At 61.1% G+C, this 18,715-nt stretch overlaps 1 protein-coding gene across 3 annotated transcripts; it reads left to right on the forward strand.

Annotated features, from left to right (window-relative positions):
* Positions 1–671: 671 nt before the first annotated feature.
* Positions 672–18,655, forward strand: RASGRF1 (Ras protein specific guanine nucleotide releasing factor 1). Of its 3 annotated transcripts, none has more exons than XM_015873387.3 (27): positions 672–1,263; positions 7,046–7,152; positions 7,519–7,666; positions 7,800–7,892; positions 8,199–8,452; positions 9,018–9,097; positions 9,293–9,486; positions 9,572–9,681; positions 9,832–9,950; positions 10,064–10,224; positions 10,335–10,398; positions 10,492–10,628; positions 10,959–11,041; positions 11,272–11,520; positions 11,642–12,012; positions 12,180–12,305; positions 12,409–12,579; positions 12,815–12,921; positions 13,283–13,395; positions 13,622–13,682; positions 14,770–14,873; positions 14,956–15,040; positions 15,153–15,350; positions 15,893–15,972; positions 16,434–16,551; positions 16,699–16,767; positions 17,879–18,655. In XM_015873387.3, exons 1-27 carry the CDS (start codon positions 988–990, stop codon positions 17,969–17,971), a joined length of 3,771 nt encoding a protein of 1,256 aa, XP_015728873.2. In that variant the 5' UTR covers positions 672–987; the 3' UTR covers positions 17,972–18,655. The 3 variants fall into 3 exon arrangements, with proteins under 3 accessions (XP_015728873.2, XP_015728875.2, XP_015728874.2); XM_015873389.3 differs by having other exon boundaries at positions 12,409–12,519; XM_015873388.3 differs by having other exon boundaries at positions 11,311–11,520.
* Positions 18,656–18,715: the final 60 nt, after the last annotated feature.

Below are 18,715 nucleotides of genomic sequence, written 5' to 3' on the forward strand. Positions count from 1 at the left end.
CCAGCAGTGGCTGTGCAGCTGGAGGGCTGTGATGAGGTGCTGAAGGTGCTGCTCTCCCTCCTAGTGTGGTGGGACCATCCCAACATCAGGGACTGCAGTGGATGGGAATGCGATGACCTCCATCCATCTGCCCCGTGGGGGCGGGAGGTGTGGGGCCGTGTGTGAGACCCACCACGAAGGGGGACGTGACTGGGGACACCCCGCGAGCGGGGCTGATTCCGCAGGATGCTCGACGGCTGCGCTGCCTCGTGGGGCTGAGCACAGCCACGTGCTGAGCCACGTTGCTCTGAGGTCGGGGCCGTCCCGAGGGTCACAGCCAGCCCTGGGGTCCCACTTACCGAGGGCCCCGCTTATCGGGGGTCTCTCTTAGAGGGAACCTGGCCAGCCGGGGTTCGTGGAGGGCTCAGGGCCCCCACCGGCCGCGATCCCCGCTGGCTCCGTGCTCCCTCTCGCCTCGGGGCTCCTCTGCCCATCGCTTCCCCCGGGTCCGTCTGGCGGTGCGCGGGGCATCCGGCGAGAGCCGCTCCGAGGTCGGCAGCGCCGTTACCCGCGGGGGCGGCCCCGGGGAGAGGAGAGGAGAGGGAGAGGAGGGGGCCGACCCCGGGCGGCGCGGCCGCCCCCGCAGCCGCGGTTGGGGCAGAGCCATCCCCCATCCGTGCCCGGCGCGGGGCGTCCCGGTGCCGCCGTCCGCGGCGGTGGCGGCGTTGGCACCGTCACATGACTCCGCCGCCTGCGGGAGACGCGGCTCCGGGACGCGGCGCTCCCCCGGCACTGCCGCCGCCGCCGCCGCGGGAGGAGCGGAGACAGCGCAGAGCCGGGAGGGCGGCGGGGCCGGGCGGCGGCACGAGGAGCTGAGATGAGGAGCCGGCCGAGCTCCGGGGGCAGCGGGCGCCGCTGATGCGGGCGCGGGGGCTGCGGCTGCTCGCCAGGTACCCGCCCGCCGCCTGCCCGGCGGGGACCATGTGAGGAGCCGCCGAGCCCACCAAGATGCAGAAGGGGATGCGGCTCAATGACGGGCACGTCACCTACCTGGGGCTGCTGGCGAAGAAGGACGGCGCCAGGAAGGGCTATCTGAGCAAGCGGAGCTCCGACAACACAAAATGGCACACCAAGTGGTTCGCGCTGCTGCAGAACATGCTCTTCTACTTCGAGACCGACTCCAGCTCGCGGCCATCGGGGCTCTACCTGCTGGAGGGCTGCGTCTGCGACCGGGCGCCCTCCCCCAAGCCCTCCCTCTCGGCCAAGGACTCCCTGGAGAAGCAGGTGGGTGCCCGGGGCCGCCCGACCGACCGCTGCCCCCGCACCGCCCGCTCCCGGCTCCGGGAACCGCGCTCCCCCCCGCGGAGCCGCCCGGCCTCTGCCCACTCGTGACCGCGGCCGGGGGCCGTGGGATGCGGCGGGGTGGTGCTCCCGGGGTGCCGCCGCCGGTCCCTGGGGAGGATCGCGGGGGGGTTTGGGGGGGTGACGGGTCCCGCAATTAGCCCCGCTAATTACCCTCGCTAATTGCCGCAGGGCGCCACCCGGCGGTCGCGATTCGCGCTTTGCGCAACAGAGCCCACGCGTGTCCGCGGCGCGGCCCCGCCGAGCGCTGTGCGGCTCCCGCCTTGTGGGGGAACGGGGACAGCGGAGCGGCCGCAGCCCTCCCCCACCCCCCTATCACCCCCCATCCCCCCCAGCTCCATTGGGGGGGGCTCCGTCCGCGCCGATCGGACTCCGGGTTTCCCCGCCGGCGCAGAGCGCAGAGCCGAGGGCACGAGGCTCCGCGGGCACCGGCGGAAACGGGTCGGTGAGCAAAGCCGCGCTGCGGGGCTGGCTGCTGCTCTCCGCCCCCCGCCGCACACCCGCCTGCAGATGCGGTGCCCGCAGGGCGGTGGGGCCGGGACCCCCCATGGCACCCGCAGAGCAGCGCTGCGCCCTCAGAGCCCGGCTCCAGGGGCTGATGTCTGTGGGTACGATGAGCAGCTCCCAGCAGCGCAGCGCCCTGCATCGGCTGTGCAGCTCCGGCCGCCCGCGGGTTGTGCCTGCAGGTTTTCTGGTGGGCGCTGGGCCGTGCAGTACCCGGGGGGCTCCAGCCCGGGCTCGCGGATCCCCATCCTTTGCTCCCACTGTGTCAGATACCCCTGGAGGGCTGCTGCTGGTTTGCCCCACGGCTGCGGTGCGTTGCGTGTGGGCACGTGCTGAGCCCGGTGCCCGCGTGGGGCTGCGGGAAGCGGTGCGTGCTCAGCCCCGGCTGCGTGCTCACGGGAGGCCCCGCGCCTCGTGCTCCAGCTCTGCAGCTCTTGCATAATGTGGCCAAGCAGCCGCACGGTGAGCAGGGGTAGGACGGCCTGCAGCGAGGCAGCGAGCTGCTGATCCTGGCGTGTTCTGCACCCCAGTGCCCGGCAGTGCTGGGGCTGCAGCAGCTCGGGGCTGTGGCACAGCTCTGGCAGGGATTGCTGCAACCGTGCTGCTCCGGCTGAACGCTGCTGTTGTTGTGCAGCAGTGGTGCCCTCGCAGTGCTGCTGCCCTTAAGTAGCTCCTGCAGCAGCAGCAGCAGCAGGAAGGGCTGTGTGTCGGCTGGGGGTCACTGCCCCCTGCTTTGTAGCTGTGCCCCAGAGCAGCTCCATAGCTTGATCCTGGCTCATTAGCTGGGATTTGACTCCTTGTAGTTGTCCAGGAGGAATTTTCTGTTGGGGGAATGCTGAGGGACGCATTCATCACCTCTTTTGTTTTCAGAGCACACTGGGAGGATCCGTCTGTGGTGCAGCTGAGGGGCTGCCCGTGGGGCACAGCGGCTCCTGCCACATGGGCTGCCTGCAGGGCGGCTGCTCTGCACTGATTCACCGGGGCCAGCACCTGGCTCTGCACCACGGCTCATTACTGGGACAAATGCAGATGGAAGCGCTCAGGCATCGGGTTGCCCACAGCTCTGCAAACTGATTAATCTCCCAGCAGATGGGATGAGCAGCAGAATGCTGATGGTGCAGCTCTGCAGCCCGCTCGGTGCAGGGTGCCTGGGGGTCTCTGGGTGGGGGGTGGCAGCTCTGCAGATCAGAGGGGCTGTTTCCTCCTGTGCTGGTACAGAGCTGCACTCAGCAGTGGTGGCTCTTTGGAAGGTGTGGAGGAAATTTCTAGCATCGCCCCTGATCGCCATTAATTGTCATTGGAGGGGATTTACCCGTCTGGGCTTCAGCCGTGAGCACGGGGCTCCCTTCAGACAGCACCTTTGGGTTTGGATTCTAAAGTAAAACCCAAAAGGTTTCAAATTCTCCACAGAGGAAGAATGTCAAAGGCTGTTCCTTCCCAAGTGTTCTCTGTTTTCATGTTCACCTATTTTGCTTTGCTGCAGGTTTGTTGTTGTGGTGGAATGCAGCGTGCTTAGCATGCAGCACGTGTGAGAGGAAAGGAGTGAAGTTATATGGAAAGCAGAGGGACAGAACAGAGGGTTTGATCACCACGTCCCCATTGTGGGGTCTGGGCTGTGTGCTGCTCACTGCTTGTGGGCTCTGTTCACATGGTGTCAGCTGCAGGATGGGGCGATGCAGCGTGATCCCACTTTGTCAGGGGGCAGAAAACCTTCACTCATATTTGTCATGGAAATCCAAATAAGGACATCCGGGGTCAACACTCCCTTCCACAGACGTGGTGTGAACAAACGAGCTGAAGTCACAGCCCGCATTTTGCACCAGCACTCACAGAGGGGAGCTGATGGAACGGCACCGCAGTGCTTCCTGCGCCTCACAATGTTTGCCTGCACATCACCTTGGCTGGCAGCTCCCTTTGGCACACACTGAGGTGGGGATGCCCGTGGTTACGGTGCTGCTCCCAGCCCTGTGCTGTGCCCAGGTTCCTGCAGTGAGCTGTGTGATGGTAACACAGTGTCGCACCAGGGACGTGGGGAACGGAGCCCTGCTGACATCAGCTCGGAGTATTTGGGCAGACCTTGGTCTGTGAGCTGAATCCCTGCGTGTCCCCACGCAGCATCCTCAGGCACGGGGTGGTGCTGTGGGGAGCCCAGCAGAGCTGTCCTGAGTGGGGCAGGGGCTGCAGACTGGCCCTGCTGCAATCTTCTCAGCCCAGAGCCTGGCTGTGCTCCACGTGGAAGTGCCCTGTGCCTGCTGGGACCTGGCAGATAGCACCAACCATGGGCACTAAGCATGGTGCTGCATCCTGTCCCAGCAGGTAATGAGGTCTGGGGTGTCAGAGGGGCTCCAAAGTCCCAAGCACTTGTGTTTCTGCTTGTGCTGGGCCTGACTCTGCTGTTCCCTTCCTCATTGTGAGTGCTGGAGATGTTTGGTCCCATCTTTTGGCTCAGTGCCCCTGGAGCACCCTGCCTGTCCCCCTGCAGCACCATGAGTGGGCACCACTGCACTCTGCACAGAGCTCCCATTGTGGTGGCACTCACATTCATTGCAACCATCTGGTGGCTTTGGCTGGGGATGTGGCAGGATGGAGGAGCCCAGGTGTCCCCTCCGTGGGCAGGGGGGCAGACACGGGTGTGGGAATAGGACACAGGTGTGGCTCTTGAGTGCCAGCGGGTCCTGCTGAGCCCCACAGGGAGCTGGGGTGGGTGCAAGGCAGGCATGGGAACCCTGTGCATGGCTTCCAGCTGCACCCTTGGAGGACCTGCACATCTCAGCACCGTGGGACAGCAGGACCAGAATCCTGGGGTGTGCAGGGATGCCCAGTGCAGCCCCCGAGGAGCAGCGGGTGCTGCTCTGCCTCCATTCTGTGCGCTTGGCAGAGGGCAGCGCGGCTGCGCCAGCAGCACCAGCATGGGGACATCAGACACGAGGGAGGACATTTCTGTGGAGCCTTCCCAGCACATTAATCACTTGGGTAGTCTCCTTCATTAATTCAAAGTCGTTTGTTGAGGTTCTGGAAGCAGAAATAGCTCCCAAGCAGCCTTTTGCTATTGTGCTCTTGTCTCGGTAAAAATAGCTGGGCTGCTGCTGGGCTGTTCTGCTGGAGCGATGGGGAACCGAGCTGCTGCAGTGGGCTGTGGGGGCCGGAGCTGCAGCAGGTGCCAGGGCAGCTCCCTGCTCACTGCACCTCCTGACCAGTGCCAGACGTGTTGCTGTGGCTGTGCAGGAGCAGGGATGCAGCCGTGCAGCCTGCACCAGGGCGGAGTGCTCCGGGCCGTGGGGTGGTGGGTGCTGGGAGCAGCGTGCAGGTCCCTGTCGGAGTGCTGTGCTGTGGGGACGTGGTCCTGCCCATCGCCCAGCTCAGCACCCAGCAGCCGTTCTCAGCATCCAGGTGCTGGAGTTTGTTGGAATTCTGGAGCTGGGATTGTTCACACCGCTGTCTGCCTCAGAATAAATGACTTCAGTGTGACTGAGCTGAAGGTTTTGGAGACTGGGGCCAAAGCAGAATGTGCTCTCTACCATTGCTGAAAAGCACTTGCAGCGTCTCCCAGTGAAGCTCGGGCAGCTCTGGCCCTGGAGGAAGGACTCGGAGCATCGCCTGCCGCTGCTTTCAGCGCTGCTCACCGTGACCTGAAATGCTCCCGCGCTGCTCCTGCAGGCAGAGCCGCGTCAGCCGCACCCCGGGGATGAAGCAGTGAGGATGCTCAGTGCCCAGAGCCTGCGGGGGGTGCTGCAGAATGCCAGTAATGAGGGACCCGAGGGGTACCTGTGTCATTCCTCGGAAGGCAGAGCAAGGGGAGGTTTGTTGATAAGTGATGTGTGGGTGCCTCTGCAGATGTGTGCCATCGAGGGCTTCCAATGAGCAGAAAAGGCAGCGAGAAGGAGCAGTGTGAGCTGCAGGAGCTGCACCTGCTGCAGGATGGGGATGCTCGGCCCTCGGGCAGCTGGCACTGCCAGCTCTGGTGCCACCTCTGTGCCCTGAGCACAGCGAGCGCTGCCAGAGCCGTTCCCGTGCTGTCGGGAGTGATGTGTGGCTGAGATAACAGCGGAGGCTCGTAATTCAGGAGGAGATAACAGGCTGGTGGGTGTTTTATTATTCAAATATGAAATAACTTCCTCCTTCGGAGCACGTTGAGCTTCCTGGGTGTTGGTTGGGAATGATGGCAGTGACAGCACACGGTGTGCACAGCTCCAGGGCCAGCACAAGGCACGGCAGCACCACGGTGTGGTGGGGCACAGCCACCCATACAGCTCCAGAACCCGGACAGGTGTTTGTCAGGGGCGTCCTGCTGCCTCTAAGACGCCTTTGGGGTGGGAGGGAGGAGACGATGGGGTGACATGGCTCAGAGGGAGGGCTCCCCCAGCAGCTGCAGGGCACGAGGTCCATCCTGGTGTGTGAGCCGTGCAGCTGTACCTGTCAGCTCTGGGGCTGTGCTGGGAGGATGCAGCACATGGGGGTCTGTTTTTGGCTGTTACTTGGTGAATGCAGCCCCATGTGGGCACTGTGCTGTGGGCACGCCGCGTCCTGTGCTCCTTGCCTCTCACCCCCCTGCTTGTGGCTTCTCCTGGCAGCCGTGGTACCCACCTGCCCTCTATGAACTCCATAGCAGAGCAGCAGACAGCATCGGAAGGAGCTCTTTCCATCATGTTTCTGCCTGGCCCAGCTGCTGGCAGCAGTGCTGCGCGTTACCTGTCTCCTAGGAGACAGCAGGAAAGCACAGCAACAGTGCGGGCTGGGGCCGCCGCCGCACAATTAACACCAATACTGTAAATGTCAAGGGAAGCTGAAAATAGCTGCTGCGCCCATCCTGCCGTGCTGCGGCTATGAGAATGCCCAGGGCTGGCGCTGCTGCACGTGGGGTATGGCCCTGTGCAGGGTCCTGGCAGTGGGATGTGGTAGGGACATGGCAGGGATGTAATGGGACATGGAAGGGATGCAGCACTGCATCCCCTGCATGGGGGAAGGCTCCCTCCTGTCCTGCTGCCTTGGGCTGTGATGCATTCATGTGCATTTGGGATCTGTGCCCAGCAGGATGCTGTTACTTGCAGGTGTTCCCTGCTCTGTGTGTTTCATAGCAGTGTCCCCCCTGCAGCTCCATGGCTGTGCTCCTGGAGCAGCGCTGCGGGGCGCTTGGCTGTGAGCACAGCAGTGAGCTGCTGACCACAGGGACCCTCCTGACCCCGTCCTGCTCCCCCCACAGCATTACTTCACCGTGAACTTCAACCATGAGAACCAGAAGACGCTGGAGCTGCGCACTGAGGATGCCAAGGACTGCGACGAGTGGGTGGCAGCCATTGCCCACGCCAGGTACTGAGGACTGCCCCTGTGCCACATGTCACTGCTTCTGCACCCCATCCCCTGCCATGTGTGGGGCCAGAAGCAGGGCTTCCACTGGGGATAGCAAAAATGGTTGGGAACAGGATTGTCAAAGTGGGCATTGCTGTGCTGTGCCATCCTGGGGCAGTGGGATTGTCACAGTGAGCACTGCCGTGCTGGGCAATGTTGGTGCAGCATCCAGCGGGGGGAGCACTGATGGCGAGGCTGGATGCTGGGCTGCGTGCAGGTGACTGGATGCCTACAGCTCTCTGTATCCTAACTGCGGGTCCCTCTGAGCTGTGTGTCAGGGAGGTGTGGGGGGCCAGGGGCTGCTCTGACAGCCATGTCTGCCCACAGCTACAGGACCCTGGCCACGGAGCACGAGGCGCTGATGCAGAAGTACCTCCATTTACTTCAGATTGTGGAAACAGAGAAAACTGTTGCCAAGCAACTCCGACAACAGATTGAGGATGGGGAGATCGAGATCGAGCGCCTGAAGGCGGAGGTACGGGGCGGACCGGGCGCTGCTGCGGGCACAGACGTGGGGGTTGTGTCACACGTGGCTGCTGGGTGGGGGCAGCACGTGCTGGGTCCTGCTGCAAGGGCACTGCAGGTGTGATGCTGTCCCTGTGCTGCAGATCGCTTCCCTGCTGAAGGACAACGAGCGCATCCAGTCGGTGCAGAGCAGCACACCCAGCGAGGACGACAGCGACATCAAGAAAATCAAAAAGGTTCGGCACAGCCGGGCGTGGAGCTGCTGGGTCCGTGTGGGGCTGTCAGGGAGGAGCTTGGCTTTGCAGCTCAGCAGCCCCTGCTGCATTGAGCTGAGCTTGGTACCCACACGGAGCTGATGCTGGACAGTGCAGCATCATGTTCACATGGCCAGGAGTGAGCAGCCTTCTTGGGGGGGTCACATTCACCTGCTCAGAAGCTCTGCTGGCTGCTGCTGCCCACCAGCACCATGGGCCGCAGCCTGCCCATGCTCTGTTAGCCTGTGCTGATGAGCCGCCCTGCACTAACGAGTGCTGCTCCCCCAGGTGCAGAGCTTCCTGCGCGGCTGGCTGTGCCGCAGGAAGTGGAAGACCATCATCCAGGACTACATCAGGTCCCCGCACGCTGACAGCATGCGCAAGAGGAACCAGGTGGTGTTCAGCATGCTGGAGGCTGAGGCTGAGTACGTGCAGCAGCTGCACATCCTGGTCAACAACTTCCTGCGGCCGCTGCGCATGGCTGCCAGCTCCAAGAAGCCGCCCATCACACACGATGATGTCAGCAGCATCTTCCTCAACAGGTGGGCTCTGGCTCGGCAGCTGGGCTGGACTCCTTGTGGGTCTCCTCCACCTGGGGACGTTCTGTGATCCCGTTCTGAGCAATCCAACCAAATTCATAGTGCTGGTGCAGGGAGGGGAGCGGAACTGCCAGGCCAGGGGAATGCGAGGATGGGCTTTTGGCTGTTGGGAGTTAAATGCACACTGCTCCCCTGGTGGCACGTAGAAACAAGGGGCAGCCAGCAGCAGTGGGCATCCATTTCACAGGGAGCAGGAGAGTGCAAGGGGGAATCCTGGTTGGCTCCCAACCTGCGGGCAGGGGGAGTGGGCTTTGCAAAGAGGAGCCTGGTGCTGTGCATGGAGGAGACACTGGGCACAGAGGAGGCGATGCTGCATTGTGGATGCTGTGATGATGGGGGGTCCCCCAGGCTCAGGGTGCTGACAAGTACCCACTTACTGCTATGGGACCTCCCTGCAACCCCCCTGGCAGGACTCATCCCCAGGCTGTCTCACATGCAGCTGGGGGGTGATTTGGTCCTATTATTGTCTGCTTCTTCATCTGCTCCACACCTCTGGATTTCTTTGCAGCGAAACGATCATGTTTTTGCACCAAATCTTTTACCAAGGCCTGAAAGCAAGGATATCCAGCTGGCCAACCCTTGTGCTGGGTGAGTGCCCCCTGCTCTGCTCCCTGCTTCTCGCTGCTGTCCTAACGAGGCTTGGTGGACTTTTTGCTAATTGTTGGCAGTGAAGTGCAGCACTGCACATCACTGCTGGCCCCTGAGCCTTGTTAACGTCAGGCATGAGCCTGAGCAAAGAAAAAAGAATGAATGGAGAAAGCCAATTACTGCCTCTGCCCGCAGCCGACCTCTTTGACATTCTGCTGCCCATGCTGAACATCTACCAGGAGTTTGTGCGGAACCACCAGTACAGCCTGCAGATCCTGGCGCACTGCAAGCAGAACCGCGACTTCGACAAGTTGCTGAAGCACTACGAGGCCAAGCCCGACTGCGAGGAGCGCACGCTGGAGACCTTCCTCACCTACCCCATGTTCCAGGTGACGTGGCTGATAGACCCCCGTGCCCTAGCCCAGCCCCAGCCCTGTACTGTGCTGCTGAGCCCCGCTCTGCTCTGTGCTGCAGATCCCCCGGTACATCCTGACGCTGCACGAGCTGCTGGCCCACACCCCGCACGAGCACGTGGAGAGGAACAGCCTGGATTATGCCAAGTCCAAGCTGGAGGAGCTCTCCAGGTCAGAGCCGCGGGGTGGCACAGGGCGGTGTGGGACAGATGGAGGCGGTGGCTCTGGGAATGTCCATTACCCAATGCAGCCCCCCAACCTGTTTCAGTGGAGAAAAAACAGCTTGGGTGTGTGTCATTGGAGCTCATCTCCCTCCTGCAGGATAATGCACGATGAAGTGAGTGAGACCGAAAACATCCGAAAAAATCTGGCGATAGAGCGGATGATCATCGAGGGCTGTGAGATTCTGCTGGACACCAGCCAGACCTTTGTACGACAAGGTACCGTGCTCCTGCTGCCAGGCCCTCCTGGGTCAGTGCAGTGCCCCATGGCACTCGCTGTCCCTGCCGCCCCACGGACCAGTTGGAGCCGGGGATGGGTGCTCTCCCTGCAGGGTCCCTCATTCAAGTGCCGATGTCAGAGAAGGGGAAGATCACACGTGGGCGGCTGGGCTCTCTGTCACTGCGCAAGGAGGGTGAGCGGCAGTGCTTCCTCTTCTCCAAGCACCTGATCATCTGCACGCGTGGCTCTGGCGGCAAGCTGCACCTCACCAAGGTGGGCATGGCGGTGGGGCATGGCACATGGCAGGGGCTGGGGCAGTAGACCCCAATCCTGCTGCAGCTGGATTTACCATCCTGCTTCTGACCCTGACTCCCGCTCTGCAGAATGGCGTCATCTCCCTCATCGACTGCACGCTGATCGAGGAGCAGGAGAGCACCGATGAGGATGGTAGGTACCCCACAGTCCCTGCGCCCTTCCTTGGGGTGGGGGATTTGTGCATCTCCCCATCCAATGTCCATGCTTGCTTGCTCTGCTCCCAAGCAAAAGCTCCAGGGCAGGACATCGACCATCTCGACTTCAAGATTGTGGTGGAGCCAAAGGATGCCTCGTCCTTCACCGTCATCCTCGTGGCATCCTCCAGGCAGGAGAAGGCCGCCTGGACCAGCGACATCAGCCAGGTACAGCTTGCCCCTGGGGGCCAGCACACGTGCTGTGTGGCCACAGAGCATCACCAGAAGGTGCTGCTGGTGTCTGGTGGCTCAGACAGTGGAAGTGCAGTATGGGGATGCAAAGAGCTACACCGCATGGATATGGGGTGTCCCATGGGCTGCCTATGGGCTGTGCCTTGAGTTGACTGACCCCTGCATGTGGTAACACCTTACAAGCTCTGTGCTTGCTTTGCACAAAGTTGGATTCTAGGAAAAAAATCTTCTCCAAAAGAGAAGAAACAGGAGTGGGGTGCTGCCCCCACCACTGCCCCCTCCCATGTTCCCCACTGTCTCTCACAGTGCGTGGACAATATCCGCTGCAACGGGCTCATGATGAACGCCTTCGAGGAGAACTCCAAGGTCACCGTGCCACAGATGATCAAGTGAGTTCTGCTGTGTGCTGCATGGCCGTGGGGCTCTGCCCTGCCCCAGCTTTGCCACCCATCTGGGGCCCAGCCTTCCCCGGAGCGGTCCTGAGGCACCCTGTGAGCAGTGCTCCTTCCCCCAGCACCCTCCACCCCTGGTCTCCGCATGCCTCGAGTGCGGCTGCTCGTGCCCTGCAGCTCTTGGTCTCGTTCCAGGCTGGAGCCACAGATCTCTTGTTTCTCTGCAGGTCTGATGCCAGCTTGTATTGTGATGATGTTGACATTAGGTTCAGTAAAACGATGAATTCCTGCAAGGTCCTCCAGATCCGCTATGCAAGCGTGGAACGGCTGCTGGAGCGGCTGACGGACCTGCGTTTCCTGAGCATCGACTTTCTGAACACGTTCCTGCACTCGTACCGTGTCTTCACCACCGCCCTGGTCGTTCTTGACAAGCTCATCACCATCTACAAGAAACCCATCAGCGCCATCCCTGCGCGGTGAGGCTCTGTCTGTGCTGTCTCCCACCCGATGGCATGCTGTGCTGTGCTGTGCTGTGCTGTGCTGTGCTGTGCTGTGCTGTGCCGCAGGGTGAGCGCCAGCTCCCATCTCCTCCTGCAGGTCCCTGGAGCTGCTGTTTGCCAGCAGCCAGAACACCAAGCTGCTCTATGGCGAGCCCCCCAAGTCCCCCCGTGCCAACCGCAAGTTCTCCTCGCCGCCGCCGCTCTCCATTACCAAGTCGTCGTCCCCCAGCCGGCGCAGGAAGCTCTCCCTCAACATCCCCATCATCACGGGGGGCAAGGCGCTGGACCTGGCGGCGCTCAGCTGCTCCTCCAACGGCTATGCAAGCATGTACTCCTCCATGGGCCCCTTCAGCAAGACCACCCTGGACATCAACAAGCTGTACGTGTCCAGCAGCTACCCCAACAAGATCCCTGATGAAGGGGAAGCGGCCGCAGAGAAACAGGAGGAGATGCTGCCGAGCAAACAGAGTGAGTCCTCATGGGAAGGGCAGGAGGTGTCCTGGCTGTGACCTGCCAGGGTCACATTGATGTCATGTGGGTGTCTGGGCTGCAGCTCCAGGGTAGGGTACGGGCTGTAGGGAAATATGGGGCTGCACTGTGTGTGGTGCTGGCCGTGAGCACTCCCTGCTCCCCAGGCTCAGACGTGTCCGTCCGGGAGGAGTCTGACACCGACCCCAACCAGAGCGATGAGGCGGAGGCTGAAACATCCCCGACAAAATCTCCGACCACTCCCATGTCCGTCAAGTGCAAGAACTCCTCAGGTGAGATGTGAGCACAGCGCCTGTGGCGAGCTGCGGGCTGTGGCAGGAATGGGGGGCACAGCTGGGCTGCTGCTGTGGTTGAGGGCTGCCGTTCCCCCTCCAGATTTCTCCCTGTTCTCCTACAACAACGGTGTGGTGATGCCATCCTGCCGGGAGCTGGACAGCACTCGCAGTGCCCTGTCTGCTGCGTCCGCCTTCGCCATCGCCACGGCAGGTGCCAATGAGGGGACCCCCACCAAGGAGAAGTACCGGCGCATGTCGCTGGCCAGTGCAGGTGCGGGGTTGGGTTCTGCAGGGCCAGCGTCTGCATGTGCCCGTCCCCACCGTGTTTGGCAGCTGCCCCCAGCAGCACCGTGGCTCTGCAGGTTGCACATTGCAGGCAGCCAAACCCCTTGCAGATGCAGCTCAACTGCTTTGGGGTACTTGGAAACACAGGGCTTTTCCTTCTCGCAATCCTAAAAGTACCCCAAGCAGCTCCTGGCTGTGCTGAGCAGTGCTCCTGCTTTCAGGCTTCCCGACTGACCAGCGGAACGGGGACAAGGAGTTTGTCATCCGGAGAGCAGCCACCAACAGGGTCCTCAACGTGCTGCGGCACTGGGTCTCCAAGCACTCGCAGGTGCAGCGGGGGGTCCAGGCAGTGGTGTGCCCATGGCACAGGACAGCTCCGCGGGTCTGGGTGTGCTCTTTGGGATCTGGGTACTTGCACAGGTTTGGCAGCGGGTTCAGCCAGGCTTCAGCACAGGACTTTTTAATTAAGCAATTGAGTGGACGTGGGGAGATGGGAGGTGCTGTGGATGCAGCAGGGCACCACGGGGCTGTGGGGAAGTGCATCACTGGGGTTTGGTTGCTGGGGGGAGTTGGCAGGATGAGATCAGGGTCAGGGGGCCGCGGTGTTCCCTGTTGTTCCCCATCCTCATAGTGTAGTAATGCGCTGTGTGTGAGATTGATCACAGCTGTGACTGTGCCTGATTTGGCAGGACTTTGAAACCAATGAGGAGCTGAAGTTCAGGGTGATCAGCTTTCTGGAGGAGGTGATTCACGACCCCGAGCTCCTGACCCAGGAGAGGAAAGCAGCTGCAAACATCATCAGGTGAAGGGCTGGCGGAGGGTTCACTTCTGGTGCAGTTCTGGGCTCCTGTGGCTGCTCCCAGGGTAAAAGTGGACATGGGAACACGAATGGGAACCTGGGCAGCCTGAGCTGGTGGGGGGCACCCAGCCTGCGGTGGGGGGGGTGGTGGCTCCAAGGTCCTTTGTCCTTTCCTACCCAACCATGCCAAGAGCCGTGATTCTAAGTGCTGTATCCTTTTGTGTCACAGAACTCTGACACAGGAGGACCCGGGGGACAACCAGACCACGCTGGAGGAAGTGATGCAGATGGTGAGCTCTGTCAGCTGCTCACAGCAGCCCACTGCTGGAAACAGCAGCACCAGTGCAGCCCCCATCCAAATCCATCTATCCACACCATTGGCAGTGCTGCAGGGGCACAGAGATGTGCCAGCCCACGGGGTTCAGGGATGTCCCATGGGTTCCCAGTGCCCCAGCCCTGCACCAGTGCTGCTGGCTGTGGGCTTCAGGTGCTGTGTCAGCACCGCTCCAAGTGGAGCACAGGGAACGTGCGGTGCATTCACAGAGCTCAGGGTGAGCACTGAGCTGGGGCTGCTGCTCTGCACTCAGAGAAAACAAAGCCTGGAAAAAACAGCAGCACTCCAGCGTGGCCTGGTGCGCCTGAGCCAACAGTTCTGCTGCCCCCTGGTCTGCTCTGCTGCTTTCTGCAGCCTTTGAGGCACTTCAGGTTTTAAGGCTTTTGTCTGTGATCACTGGAGCCGCAAAGTGCCCTGGAAGTGGAGCATGCAAACAAACACGGGGGTTTCACTCTGCTGCTCGCCCCGAGGAGCTGAGCTTTAAGGACAACACCTGGCAAAGGCAGTGCCCTGCAAGGCTTGGGGCGCTCATTGGGGTGCAAGGGCTGCCAGGTCCCCTCGTGGTGTTCCTCCACCTCAGTGATGCTCACACAGCTGCTCTGCTCCTGCTGCCATTCCTTGCTGCTTTGTTAATTAAGCAGATGTAGGGCAGAAGAGCAGTGGTTACACAGACCAGTGTGCTGGGATCTGACACTCCATTAAGTCAGCAGTGGGGATCGGGTGGTTGTGTGCATCCACATGGACACATGTATGGATGCGATTAATGCTCTGGGAGCCACCAGCACTGTGTGGGGCCAGGGAGGGCTGCTGTGACGGGTCGGGTTCATGGCATGGGAGGTGGCTTTGCCTTTCTCTTGAGTCTGAAAAAAAGTCCCAACTCAGTGACTGTCCCTGGGACAACCATGGTCAGGCCGGATGGGCTCTGAGCACTGGTGGAGCTGGGGGGTCCCTGCTCATTTCATCAGAGGGTCTTGGGGGCCCCTTCCAGCCCGAGCTGGTCTGTGATGCAGTGGTTCTAAGCAGCCCTTGTTTCTGCACTGTAGGCTGAGGGAGTCAAACCGGAGCCCTTTGAGAATCACTCGGCGCTGGAGATAGCGGAGCAGCTGACACTGCTCGACCACCTGGTCTTCAAGAAGATCCCCTACGAGTGAGTGGGGCGCGGGGTGTCCTGCTGGGGGGCGTGGGGTGATCACAGCAGTGAGAGGTCAGCTCGGCACTGCGCTTTGCAGGGAGTTCTTCGGGCAGGGCTGGATGAAGCTGGAGAAGAACGAGCGGACGCCGTACATCATGAAGAACACGAAGCACTTCAATGATGTGAGCGGGGCTGCGGGGTGGGATGGTAACAAAAACGGAGCGTGCGGCACGTGGGTGCGGGTTGAGGCGCTGCCCGAAGCGCTGCTGATGCTGCGGCTGCTGCCTCCCGAAGGTCAGCAACTTAATTGCGTCCGAGATCCTGCGCAACGAGGAGCTCACCGCGCGCGTCAGCGCCATCGAGAAGTGGGTGGCGGTAGCCGACATCTGCCGCTGCCTGCACAACTACAACGCCGTGCTGGAGATCACCTCCTCCCTCAACCGCAGCGCGATCTTCCGCCTCAAGAAAACCTGGCTGAAGGTCTCCAAGCAGGTGGGGACGCCGGGCTGCGGTGGGACGCTGCCTTTGGGTCGGCCCCTGCAGGAGGGAGCTCTGCAGATGGACTGGCCCTCCCCAATGGGCTGTTGCTGCCGTGCACACCCGTGCATGCGTGCACTTCAATTTGAGGGCTTCCAGGACCAATTATGGATGAGCAGAATTAATTCCTGTGTCGATTTACTTGGTGCAGAAATAGCTTCTATCGAGCCTGCCGGAGCCCGGGGGCTGCCGGAGCCAGAACTGCTGTGTGGGCTCCTCCTGAGTCTGAAATATCTCATATTTTTGTTGCAAAGAGCTAAACCTGTGAATTCAGACAGGCGCTGGCAAAGGAGGAGGCGGGGAGCTGTGGGCTGTGCTGTGCTGTGCCGTGCTGCAGGAGCTTTGCTCAGCATCTGCTCCGCTCCTCCATGTGGTCCCAGCAGCCGCGCGCTGCTCCCAGCACTGCAGTGGGGAAGGGGTCCCACGGGCCGGGTGGGTGGAGATGGGAGGGGGTTCCTGCCTGTGCCACCCCAGGGTACGCTTTGGGTCTCTTGCAGACGAAGGCTCTGATCGACAAGCTGCAGAAGCTGGTGTCCTCGGAGGGCAGGTTCAAGAACCTGAGGGAGGCTCTGAAAAAGTGAGTGAGGGCCGTGACCTGTTTGGGGGGCTGCACTGCAGTGAGCAGGGCTGGGTGCCTTTCTGACACTCAGGTTCCCCAGAAGGTCATTGTATGGTGTTCATGTTGTGCTGCATGGAGTGCCACGTATGGCCCAGGGCAGTGGGTTGGCACAGTGCTTGCTTTGCCTCCTGCCTCCCTGTGTCCCCTTAGCTCTGGGGTTGATTAGTCACTGCCCTCAGTGAGCCCAGAGATGCTGGGACAGGGTCACCCACTCATCACACTCCTCCCATGCAATTCTAGTTCATTTTTCTGTAGCTGACAATGAGATGGTGGGGTTGAGCCCTGGAGCTCCCGCATCTTACAGAACCCTTCAGATCCTGGTAGCTGCGGGGCACAGCCCTCCTGCCTCCCCTGCAGGGCCCACACAAGCTCTGGTTGGGGTTATTTCTCTCTCATGTGTCTGCAATTTGCTCCCACAGCTGCGACCCCCCATGCGTGCCCTACCTGGGGATGTACCTGACCGACCTGGCCTTCATCGAGGAGGGCACCCCCAACTACACTGAGGACGGGCTGGTGAACTTCTCCAAAATGAGGATGGTGAGTGCTGGGCACGTGGGCAGCTCTGGGCGGCACCGGGGGGTTCTGCTGGTGGTGCTGGAGCGGTGTGGGCAGAGTGGTGCCAGGAGCCAGTGGCGCCAGTGATGGCTGCACTGTGACCAATGGTTTTATTTCCTTTCTGGACAGATTTCTCACATCATCAGAGAGATCCGCCAGTTCCAGCAAACCTCCTACAAGATCGAGCACCAGCCCAAGGTACGAGAGCCACGTGCTCCTGCTCTTCCCATTTTAGCACTAAGCCTTGGGCTTCTGGCAGTGCCTTCAGGGAAGCTGTGGGGCTTCTGTAAGGAATGTGACATGGTAGGTGAGCAGCGTTGCCTGTGGCAGTGGGGAGGAGTGGAGGGTGCCAGCAGTGAGCTCCCTACACGCTGCTGGTGTGCTGTGGTTCTTTCTACAGACACACTCAGCACTCAGTGATATATATGGCCTCATCTGGGCAGTGCAGGGGGAGAAAGGAGCGTGCCATGCGCTGCAGGGCCGTGAGCAGCAGGTGGCAGTGACTCCATGCAACAGCTCTGCACAAAACTTGGCATCTTCCTGCATCCTGCCCGAGCCCCAGGCATGCGGCCAGGCCCTGCTGGCACAGAACGGAGCTATCACGGGGCAGCACTTGTGTGCCCATCAGGGCCGCAGGCTCCTGCCCTGTGTCCCCACACAGCCCAGCGCTGCTGGCCCCTGCCACGTGTTGTCCCCGACACGCATGCAGCAATGGAAAGCCCCGTATGCCCTCGTGCTTCCTCTGCCAGCACAGCGTGACCGCAGTGTGCAGGGGTGGGCTGGGTGGGCTGCGGGGCTGCCGCTCTGCAGAAGCAGTGACACCCACCATGGCTGCAGTGTCTGCCACATCCCCAGCACAGCAGCACGGGTCTGTGACACCACGGGGTCCTGCGTGGTGGCAGGAGATGGCAGCAGCTTCCTGCTCACGGCAGAGCTGTTCTCTGCCCGCCAGCAGCACTCACAGCAGGAACCTCAGTTCCCTGATTGCGGTGCCTTAGGATCATAGAACGGCTCAGGCTGGGGGGACCTTGAAGATCTTCTAATTCCAACCCCCCAGTGTGGTTAACCACTGCGACTTGGTGTTCTCAGCACAGGAGCTCAGTGGTGCCTGGTAGAACAGGGGGTGGCTGAGCATGGAAAGCAGAAGAGCCACTGAGGACTTTGCAGTTGTGGGGTGTGCCAGGCTCATGCAATCTGCTGTGGGGCTGCAGCACTGCTCGGCACTGGGGGCACTGCTCGGCCCTCTCCTCTCCCCACTGCAGCACCGCTGCTGCCCCACACGGGCTCTGATTCTCGCCCCGTTGTGCAGGTGACGCAGTACCTGCTGGACCAGTCCGGAGTGATGGACGAGGAGGCTTTATACGGGGCTTCGCTGCGGATGGAGCCCAAGCTGCCTTCCTGAGCCGGGCGCTCCGCCCCCGCTGTACATAGCTGTGTGTTCCCGTTGGATGCCGGAGTGCCCCCCGTGTGCGCGCTTCCCCCAGCAGCCCCCCCAAATCCCCTCCCGCTCTTCGGCCTCGCGTAGGATTCCCCGCATCCTTTAAGGTTTCACGCATCCTCACTTTGCCGGCGGTCCGGGTTACTTTTCCACGATGTTCTTTTCGTCATTCGTTCCCCTCCATAGGGCTGGGGGCGGCGGGGGGCTGAGCTCAGGCCGTGCAGTGGCCGCAGGGCTGCAGCTGAGCACCGGGCGGCAGCCCCGCTCCCCTGGCACCAACCCCCCCATCCCCGTCCCACGCCGTAGATTTAGCCGAAGATGACCGAGTGTTTTTATTACATATACTGTAATCCTGTCTAACCACCTTCTAGCAGGAATATAGTAATGTAGTGCTTATTCTGTGAATATTACCATGTATTTTTTACATTGTACAGTATATAAACACAGTTTAACTTTAAAGTGGCAGGCATGCTCCACTCTAACAGACAGAATTTTGCTGTAAGCAATACCTCGTGGTATGAGAATTCTATTTCAAGCCCTAAACTATTTCAACTTACAGCTTGTTTGGAAAAAGATTTCCATTTTTTTGTAAAAATATATGTTTCCTGATTACCTCTTGCTAATAAATCTATTCTATCTCAGGGTGAACGAGGCCTGGGGATGTTTTTATCGGCCGGAGCCGAGGGCGCACAGTGGCCCGGGGTGGGG

Source organism: Coturnix japonica, chromosome 14 (genome assembly GCF_054131305.1).
Source record: "Coturnix japonica strain WE chromosome 14, WE-NBRP24, whole genome shotgun sequence".
NCBI lineage: Eukaryota > Metazoa > Chordata > Aves > Galliformes > Phasianidae > Coturnix > Coturnix japonica.